This window comes from Crassostrea angulata, chromosome 3 (genome assembly GCF_025612915.1).
Source record: "Crassostrea angulata isolate pt1a10 chromosome 3, ASM2561291v2, whole genome shotgun sequence".
NCBI lineage: Eukaryota > Metazoa > Mollusca > Bivalvia > Ostreida > Ostreidae > Magallana > Magallana angulata.
Window position 1 is genome coordinate 13,467,271 of NC_069113.1, and position 11,297 is coordinate 13,478,567.

The following is an 11,297-nucleotide window of genomic DNA, read 5'->3' on the forward strand; positions in this document are numbered from 1 at the left end:
ACGAATATTTTATCAATTGACTGAATGATACCTCCCCGAATAGTACTCTTATTTTACTTTAATATTACTTATATTACATTGTGTTATTTCATATCTACGTCTATTTACGCTTTAAAAAAATACAATTATAAATAATGAAGAAAACAGATATTTTGTATGTTATATATAGATGTATGATTCATTTATACCACTGAATAGCATTACTGATCATGGGGGCCCCTGGCACCCCAGGTGATGTATATCTAGAGAGCCTCTGCGGAGGTAATATCTCGCATCCAAATGTATTGTGTTTAATAAATTCATTAAAAAAAAAGTTAACATTGGTTTTCTCCCTCATTTTAAATCATTATTATTAATATATAAAAAATTTACTTCCATGAAATCTCTTTATTTCAGACTACAGGATGAAAAACTATCGAAAGTGTTTGTAATAAAAGGTTCCAGAGAGTGCTAACCTTTAAATGAATTCCTAGTTAAAAGGGGATACGCTTGTTTTCATTTATCCGAATTATTCATGTCCGGTTTTCATGAGAATATTTCCTGTTTTTATTACGCAAAACGCGCACAAAAAAGTTTTCATTTGACATTTAAGTGAATAGTGAACAGAATTTAAGATTCTCGCCCAAAAACATGTCTAAATACGAGGCAAATTTGCATGTTGTGTTTTTTGCAGAATTGATTGTCTTTATTTGTAAGGGTAAGTTGTAGGGTCAAAAACACAGCAGTAAAGCATTAATGGTTGACAATGTGAACTACTATTGGATAAATTACTAGCGATTTTTCAGTTGAAATATTTTATCTTTTATTGTTGAGCGGTGCTGTATCATGATCCCTTGCTTCATAGCGATTCTCTAAAACAGTTATTGCATTTTCATTTTGTGGTTTTAAAGGATCACAATCAGCCAATCTACCTCCATGGATAACATCAGTGTTTGAGCCTGAGTATTACGTTCCAGCAAAACATCCAACCCCTTTTGTTCTTCAGTGCAAGGCAAAGAATGGGATTATAAGGTGAGGAACGTGTTTCTCTGTTCAGACATAATATTACTATAGTTTTAGATTCTGGGATTATTTAAACAAACTTTTTTATATTATTTGTTATTTTGTATGATTATACACTTTACAGCTACCAGTGGTTTAAGAACAACGTGAAATTTCAAACAAATCATCGAGTTGTTGTCAGTGAGCAAAGTGGGGATATTACCTTTCATAACCTAACAAATGAAGATTTTGGAGTATATTATTGTGTAGCCGAAAATAAGCATGGTTCTTCTGTATCCTCCTTCGTTAAAATTCTTGAGGCAGGTAGAAACCTATTTTGAAATAATATACAGCTCTTTGCAAAGCAACAAATATGTTTTAGCCTCATGTCAATAAATGCTTGGTGTGTTTTGTTTACGAAATATATCAAATTATCTTTAAAGTCCTTCATGGGTTTAGTGGAAACACACATGGAAATATTACATGTAAGATATTCCATCACTGCAAGATTCCTTGTTCCAACCAGCCGAGTTGTCAACCAATCAATGAATGTACATTTGAATGGAAAAGTGGAGAAGGAATAGGAAATACCGTTAAAACAAATGAAAACGTAACAATTGATAGTAAGGGTAAGAATAACATTTCCTTTTTTTTTTATTTTGTCGATACAATTTTTAAAAAAATGTTTGTTATTGTGTATTTTCTATTTGTATTTTTGCATATCCAATTGATGTTTCTTTTAAACTTTCAAACTTGTGCTGGGTTCTTCTATTAATAAAGTATTAAGTATGTACATTTTTAGCAACTCCTTTTAAAGCGTTTTAACATTGTAGGTGATCTACATTTTCTGAGCATTAACAGATCCTACGAAAGCCATAATTTAAGCTGTGGCGTATGGAATGCAATCTTAATGAGATTTGTGAAGGGTACACCATATACAGTTAAAATAGATGGTAACTATATAAGTTTTACTGAAATAGATATGTGAGCTTGAACTTATTCAAACGATATAAGATATACTAAATAGGACCATTGTCGACAAATAATGGTTTTAAAACTGTGAAATTAAAAATATTAACGATTAATAATGCCCTCAAATATAAATGAAACAACATCTTCAGCTAAAGTGTGATTGTCTTATACAGATCATTTTACATCATAGAATTACTGTAGATTGGCAATTAATCACGATGGTTTTAATTTCACCACGTTCGTGATTATTTCATCTGAGAAGTTAAACCATTATTAAATACTATCATCATTTCAAAAATGTTTCAATGCTTCCACGAAAAACAATTTCGATTGCTACATGTTTAGATATCCTGAAATTTTAACACGACTTAGAGTATCTGTTGAACTCAGACATTTAATATTTTTCTGTTAAGTAAGTTTTCGCTAGTGATGGGAGGAATTGTACAAGCACGGAAATGCGCTCACCCCAAGGATACATCTCATTGTACACCGCATGGAAAAAGGAATAAACGAAATATTGTAATTCATAGTGGTATTTAACAAGTTAAAAATTTGGTCTCTTCAATTACATGTTTATTCCTAAATAATCCATTTTCCGCACAATATATTCATTTCGCGAGGAGATGCTTCGCTTTGCAGGGCCCTTGTTGTATCTCTAATTAAGTATACTAGATTATTAAGTTAAATACATTTATCCCCTATTGTATTTTGGTATGCTATATAATAATATTATTATTAAAATTGTGAATCTTTTCCGTTCATTAGCAGGGCTACATACTTTTTTTTATTAACCGGGAGATAAACTTATAGAATTATATGAAGGAGTTTTTGGTAACATCATGTGGGTAATGTCAAATTAACTAGGTAAATAAAAGCAACTTGATATAATGTAATAAAGAGCCATCGTGATCTCCACTTCATCAATTTAAGTAAGCATGCTTGTATACAAATACTTCTTAGTCTCAAAAAGGCATTTTACTTTTGTTTTCCCTTTTTGTAGACAATAATGATACAGTAACTTCCAAGGCTATTTGGAATAACAATCCTAAGGCTAGAATTGGAGAGAACGCAACGTTGCAATGCACTTTTTCTGGAAGGTGAGAAGTGCTCATTTTTAATGAAATGACCAGCATTACGATCACATTTACCAACTTTTCACTTAAAATTGTTCATTCTAAACTTTTTGCAAATTTGTTGTTTTTGTGACATTTTATTTCTAAAAAAAATCATAGTCCTGTTCCGAACATAGACTGGCTACTAAGAAATGGATCTGTTGTTAAACCTAATTCAAAATTCAAAAGTGAAAAAAACGGAAGACATCTCTTTATACGGAATGTAACATTTGATGATGATGGTGTCTATACATGTGTTGCCAACAAAAGCAACTTGACCATGATTTCATATCTAAATGTTACAAGTAAGTAAATAAATTACACGTATTCGCAGTGAAAACAATTACAAACCTAGGCTTATTTTATGCCATTACCACGTTTCAACACAAAAAAATCTGACCCAGTTCTATTTTTACGTTTAATAACTTTATAGGGGGCCATTGGGGAGTCCCTGCTACAAAAACATATAATTTCGTCTTACTGATATTTTTAGCTCCGCCAATTTTTGTTGATGTTGGTAATCGTTTTATGATGAAGTTAATACAGCTTTCACACATGGAAGATACAGAAATTCAATGCAATGCAATTTCGGCGCCAAATGAATCTGAACCTGTCGTCATTCTATGGATGAGGAATGGAAGAAACATAAACAAAGGCAATCACAAAATACTAGTTTATGTTTTTACTTATTATTGTTGTAAAGAAATTTATTATAATGTTTCAGGATTTCATATTTAACTTATCTGAATTGATATTTGAATATACTACACAAAATAATTGTAAGTCAGTTTTTTATAAAAAAAAGTTAATATTTTTTTCTGCATCCTATTGGTTTCAAAATATTGTCATTTTATAAAAAGTAACTAAACAAATTAAATTATTTAAATATACCTTTACTTAAATCATAAATTTAAAATTTTTATTGACCTTTTATTTGTAAACTTTGAGGGATTTGAAATTAAGTGGAAGCTTTTGTATTGAACTTGCAGATCCGTTATATAGGTTTTCAGAAGAAAAGAAAAATTTACATATTGGAACCAATGTTCCAATTTCAGAGAATGGAGACTGTTTCACATGTGTTATAGAAAACAGCGAAGGAATTGGAGTTGCAAATTTTATCTTAACTTCTAAAGACAGAGGTATTTCGGGTTTAAATTTACCATTTACAATAATATGAGTTTTTTAGAAAAAGAAATATAAAATATAATGAATTAATTAATGAAGAGAAATGAGTCATTCATTATCTTGAAACTTTACTTATAAAATGGTACAGGGAGTTTTAAGGACTTTTTGGTATAAATTGTACTAGTATATTCAAGAATATTTCTATCAATATAAAATAATGATAAAGAAGAAGGTACAGTTTCTATCAATATTTGCCCTAAAATTCAAAAGTTGTTTAAATATCATGAAAATACACATATACCATCTTAAACAAATCTGTATATACATTTGTAGGTACCAATTTATACACTTTTATCCTGTTTTCAATCAAGGAATAATATGAAGAATAACATACATGTATTGTCATTCTTCTAAGATTTAGTCATTATGATGAAAAAAAAAAATATTCTGAGTTTTTTGTTTTTTTTAAAGAGTAAAATGTGTCCGCAGTTGTCTCCCACAACGAAATTAATATATTTTATGTGAAATCACATAATAAAGTTATAACGTCAGTTTCGTCGTCGGCGACGGCTGTGGACAAAGTTATGTATTAAAAAAAACCAATGAAGAATTGGTGTCTTCTGCTCAGTTTTAAGAAAATTACGGGAAAATGCACTGTTTATGACGCCACAATTTCACTTGTGAAAGTCTAATCGGGTAACTATTTATTCTTGATTTATGGGTATTCTTGTGTAAATAGATTTTACATTCTAATTTTTTGTGATGTTTGAAAAATGACTTTAAAACAGAGCAAAAACATGACTGTACCGTACCTAGTTCTTTGCAAACCAATATGTTTTCAGTAAAATAAGCAAAAATATTGCATTTTTGTGAATATTTCTTTTTAGATTAAAGCTGAATATATCGTAATTACGTACCGTTTGCCATATTTCTCTTTCTGCAGACCTTTCTGCAGACCTCTTAACAGTTTAAAGTATTTAGCTGAAGAAAAATTTCACCTGTGTAGACGTATATCTTGTCTCACCTTGTTACTCTGGCGCGATGAAATTATTTAGTTTTAGGCATTTTTTTCAAGCCATGAGAATACTAACATTAATTGCATAAGATCCCAAGACCACCTAAGGAATACTACACGTTGGCCACAAGTTTCAGGTGTGCAATCGGGTGTAAGAAAATCAATGGGTATACTGTGGAATTATTAAATTTGATGGGGGCCAATTTTCGTCGATTGCTGAAGTTTTATAGGTTCGTGGGGACGTATTTTTGTGTATTTTCTAATACCAACAGAACGAAATATGACTTTATAACCCTAATATATAATTCGTGGATGATGTTAATTCCTTGATGAAAGGTACCCACGAATTCCACGAAAATTGAGCCACCACGGAATCTAATGATTCCACAGTATATACCAGGTACCTGTCTGACATTGCCTATTTATGAGCAATGATTAGCTTTAAGTTAATAGAGGTACTTGTTATTATGATGTTATAACTTTGCAGGTCAGAGACAGAGAGTGAACTACGTAGTCATCACCGTTTGTTCTATAGCCATTGTCATTCTAGTCAACATAGGAGTCATTATCGTGAAGACAAAGTAAGGATCCGTATTGAAATACATAAAGTAAAATTCAACATAACCCGAGTAATTGTCTATCAGTTATAACCATTTAATCTATTCTATATTATTTTTAAATCTAAGAAGAGTTATGTGCAAAGCAAAGGTTAAAGATATCCCAGAGGAGGCTGCTGAGGCAGAAGAAGAACCTGTTTATAGTGATCCTAATATTGAGCTCTCAGAAAATCTGTACAATTCATACTGTGGTGAAGAGGTGTCTTATGATACTCCACAAATGTCAATTCATGATTATCCTGAAAATGATTACAACGTTTTAAGAGAGTACAAGGTTGAACAAGCAGACAACAATTTTTACGACTGTACGGAAAATGTTTCTGGAACATATAACTTAAGTTTCCGGAGGAATCCTCAGACTATATTGGGATTATATGATAATCTAGGATCGGAGGAAAGTAGTACAGATACCTGATTGTGCTTATAGTAATGACAATTTACTCATTTTCATTAACCTTGATATGGGGTCTTAAAGCAAATGTTGTAAATAAAAAGTGAAGACAAATAACTTATAGTTATACGAAAAGCATCATTAATTTTCAATATCAATTCATTTATTAACTTGGTTTAGATGCCATATGTTACGCAAATTTTAGCTATTTTTTAAAAAAGTGATATGAGAGTCCTATTGGTTTATTTTCAGAAAGCGTAAATAACATTGTATCTATAAAACAAAGACAGAAATAGTGGGTATGTCATAAAAACTACTTTAAATAGAAGCATTTTATATAAATGAAAACATTTTAATCAATAATTCTGTGTCATTCTTTAGACAAATGATGTGTGTCTAAATTTTTTTTTTATCAAATACAATACGGAAAATATTATGTAGTGATCAGCTGTGCACTTAAAGAGTACTTTGCAATTAAAACTGTGAAATTTGCTGTATTTGATGTACATTATAAATAGAATATTGGATTATTTTGCGCTAGTATGCAACAGTCATACAGCAAACGTTTGACGGTAAAAGACACAGATGTTATCTTGCTTAATCATATTATCTTTATAAAAATATTTTGTTTAATTTCTACAACTGATTATTGCCTCTTGTTCCAATGCCGGGGATTACACACAAAATATAGGGCTATGAAATAATATGTGTGATGCATGTATTTGCAAAATTCTATAGGTAGTTAAAATTTTAAAAGTTTATTAAAGTTTAAATGTAATATTGAAAGTGTAACCATTTGATATATGTAACAAATTGAGTTTTCGTTCACATTATCTTTGAAATAGTTTGTTTGTTGGATACGGTTTATCTTTTTAAAGATAGTCAAATTACAAGTTACCTTTTTTTTTAAATGATAAGTTATTATAATGGCGAATTTTTTTCCCAAATAGTTGTTATTTATGTACTTTCACAAGTTATGTTCCAAATATATTTAAACAAGGTATGTTACTATAATGTTAGAAATATTTTTTCACAAGATATGTTACTATAATGTTAGAAATATCTTTTTATATGTTACCTTGTATAAATCTTGTATGAATATCAGCCTCGGGCAGATGCTATTAAAATTACTGCTCGTACATTGACAGTGGAAGGTGTTTGGTTTTTGATAAATATACATGTATTACGTATATGTCTGACAGGATGCACACGGGGAAGAGGACTTACATAGGCACTACAGGATGTCCAATCCCGCACAATATTATATTGGTTAAAGTGAAATATACTACAAAAATGTACATTCCCTCTGCCAAATAACTTTCATATCAGTCTCGTTTTGTAATGTCTTCCTTGACTTCTATATCAAACCAATAATGTCTTTTATAACACGTCCACTTCAGTTGACTGCGCTGTGTTAAAAAAAGAATATCTATTTCATCCTATGATTTATCAGGTTTGAAGATATTATGCTCCCATAAGAATGTAGAAATATAATTGCTTATATCTTTTGAACCTATCAAAAAACAAGAATCAAGGATTGACATCATATTCCTCCAAAATAAAATTTCAATTTTTTTTACATTTAGCTGGAATGTTGTTTTATCTTCTAAAGCGTATCGATGAGTAATTTAACAAGACACAGTCTAATATTAATTGGGTTGATGTTAAGCATAATTATTAAACAAGGCATTATGCAGACTACTGACATAGTGCATGCATATTGGAAAGCGCATTCATATCATATGGTTTAAAGGTAGATTCAATATCCATTGCCCCCTTGCCAGACCTTCTGGTCTTCTGGGGGGGGGGGGGGGGTTATTGAATTTTTTTCACATGGTTTTATTTTCCTAACCAGGTCGTTGAAAGGCTTTGTAACATATTAACTCTTCAACACTAAATAGATGTTCTTATATAAAAAGACAGATTTATGGTACAAATAAAAAATGCCGGGTATTTTTAGAGCTATCGAACATCACTGAAGATCGGGGATCGTTAAAAACTCGGTGTTTATTGAATAACGTCAACACATCCAGACAATTTGACAAAAAAAACTTAAAAAATTAAACGTGTTAAGTTTGATTTCTATTGTTAGCTGAATCGTACAATTTGTACATGTACCTACTGATTAAGGTACCAATCAGACCCAACTCAACACCAGAGCACATCCAACTAAACTCCGAGTTTTCTTTTGGTGTTTACTTTGGCTTTACTCTGGGTTTATTTTTTGAAAATTTGGGTCCACTCGGGGTCTACTTTGGGTTTACTCGGGATTCACTTTAGGGATGCTTTCGAGGTCAACTGTACTGAAGGAAGTGTGAAGCAGACCCGTCTTTTATCTTACCATCCATTCCGAATACATAGTTAGCGTCTGATTTCAAGGGTATACTTCTGACCGGGTTTACTCTCTGTGTCCACTCTGGATTTACTTCGAGTTTACTCTAGGTTCACTCTAGTAAACCCAGAGAGTAAAACCAGGGTTTAGTTTGGGTTTACTTTCTGTTAGGTTGGGTCTGATTGGTACTGTATGTTTGATATCTCCAGACTTTTTTCACCAATTTGAATCGCAAGGAAGAGGGTTGGGGTATACCATTTGCTTACTACTCTTTTTATTTAGTATTAAATGTTCGACGATTCTAAGTCTACACTTATCTTCCAACCTTGTCGACAAGGTGTTGCAAACCAACACACCCACACACTAATCTGCAAACCCATTCTCATATACACAATAAGTAATGTTTCAATTCCTCTAGAAACATGTTGCGCTAAAGTTTATTTACACGAAAGTTAAAAAATACTCGCAACGATAACAAAAGTTTTTATTGAAAACTATCAATTGATCTTGTCATTGGTTCAGGGCAGATGGCAAGTAGCAATACAATGTTTATCTCCTATTATATATAAAATGATATTGATTTCTATACTATATGAAGAAGGACAATTGAAACGACTTAGATGTGATTCCATAAAAGGTAAAATAAAAAATTAAAAAAAAACTTGTTAACGACCTAGAAAATTATGGATTTTAGAAATGCATTGTCACATTATCTTTAATATTAACTTTTTTATGCTCCTCCCAAATTCACTTCCCGACACTATTTAAAAAACGGTGTTGATTCTGACCTAGCTATGACCAAAAAGGAGTTCTAAAATACAGCTAAATATCTGATGAAAACTCTTAGGACAATTAAGCACATGTTGCTGTCAAACATAAGGACACCAGATGGATTTAGATTCACGGTTTATTTATTTGAACGCTTGTAAAAGAGGTTATTTGTGCCAGGTTTACAAAAGCACAGGTATTTATTTGATACTTTGTCTCTAGAATTTCTGTAGAATCTCTTTTTAACTGGATCTTTATCTGTCAAAACAAACGTACATTGAAAAAAAAAGAACGCATTTGTTTTAAGAAATTGGTCAGAAACCATTGGAAGTTAAGGTAAATCAAAACTGTTAGACCCGTATTAGAAAGTTTTATTGTCAGGGGTAGGCTTAATCAAAATCTTGCAAGTAAAAAAATTGAGAGAAGATAGTACCTAAATTTTTAGTATAATGTTATGGTAGTATGATAGCGCGACAATGCGATGAGAGTGGTGCAATGGTACGATGAAGTGTTTGTGCGATGACTCAATGGTAAGAAAGCGATAACACGATGTTGCGATAGCAATGTTGCTATAGCAACGACGCGATGCTTTATCGTGTCATTGTTAGTTTTATAGCGTACTATCGTCATCGTGTGATCGCGCCATCGCTTTATTGACTTCATTCAAAAAGGATTTAATTACCATCAGTCATTGCACATCTGTGCGTTCGATGACGAGAAGATAATGGAGAATTTCTGTAATGGGTACTAAATTTTATAGAATTAGATAATTTCACTTTTTTTTAATAATCCGATCTAAGTAACAGGAACGAATAACGTCCATTTAGGGTTTGTACAGCGTATTTATAGGTGCTGTACATGTTTTTAGTATACTTGCATATAATCCATGCAAATATATCACAAGAAAACAAAATTCATGCAATAATATTGTAAGTAATTTCCATCTACATTAAAATTAAAGTATGATATTAATATTTTAGCAATATAATTATTTTTGTTGTCCCTCGGACTGAAATGTCACACTTTTATTGGTTTAAACATGTCACGTAAATGCTGGATATATCTATTTTTCTTCTGGTGATAATTAATACTCGGTAATATGGCCGATGATTAGCTCACTCCTCCCTGCATTTCATAATATTTAATACCGAAACGGTGTTCCATTAGTATTTAAAATATTTGGTGTAAATGCCCTTTGGTATAATGTTTAAATCAGAGTTGTTACCCTTTGAATTGAGGTCACGTTGTGATGTCTGGAGCAGAATAAAATTGCAGCGTCGAGATTTGCTCAAACATCCGTAGAGGAATTAAAGGGGGAAAACGTTTAAGGTGGAAGGCTACATTGTCACAATATGTCTGACATACGTTTGAAACGCAATTTTCTTCCGGATTGATAGCATTATGTCGTGGTTTAAAATAGCTATACATGTACACCGTTCAATTGTACTCTTCTAACGAGGGAGATGAGATAAGAATGAAATCACCAAAATGCTTAGAAAATATGTCAATTCCCTTCGTGATTAAAGCTTTCAACTAACATTGATTATCAGCTTATATGTAGAGAAAACGTGAAATCGAAATAATATACTGTTTCCCTGCTAATGGCAATACATATTTGTCATGTCATCTGCAACAGACGGTCATAAATATGTGACGGATTATCGATAAAGGTGAGCAGATAATTTTCACTTGAACCCTATATGTATGATCAATATAAAACTAAAGTTCCGTAGTACCATCTCTTGTATTAATTGATTCCAACTTCCCAAATTTAAAACATTTGCAGTATAAGACTTGCATTGAAAGTTTGAAACTTAACTAATGTATTTTAATTTAAATAGATATAGCTAGGTAGGCTAGCAATAGCAGTGGAAGCCGGATTTGCAAGCCAAATGAGGGAACGATAGAATCTTGAAAAAGAGCGTGTTTTTAATTACCACACACACACATGTGTATCACTATGGACATCTTATGTATGGTTGTT

General features: G+C 31.6%; 1 protein-coding gene across 1 annotated transcript; it reads left to right on the plus strand.

Moving 5' to 3' along the window:
• Window positions 1-603: 603 nt before the first annotated feature.
• LOC128175179 (contactin-2-like) lies at window positions 604-7,098 on the plus strand. The gene is made up of 11 exons (XM_052840623.1): window positions 604-697; window positions 891-1,011; window positions 1,127-1,305; window positions 1,425-1,610; window positions 1,815-1,934; window positions 2,954-3,050; window positions 3,186-3,370; window positions 3,559-3,720; window positions 4,055-4,204; window positions 5,693-5,786; window positions 5,892-7,098. The coding sequence occupies exons 1-11, from the start codon at window positions 631-633 to the stop codon at window positions 6,235-6,237; spliced, it is 1,707 nt and encodes a 568-aa protein (XP_052696583.1). The 5' UTR covers window positions 604-630; the 3' UTR covers window positions 6,238-7,098.
• The last annotated feature ends 4,199 nt before the right edge of the window (window positions 7,099-11,297 follow it).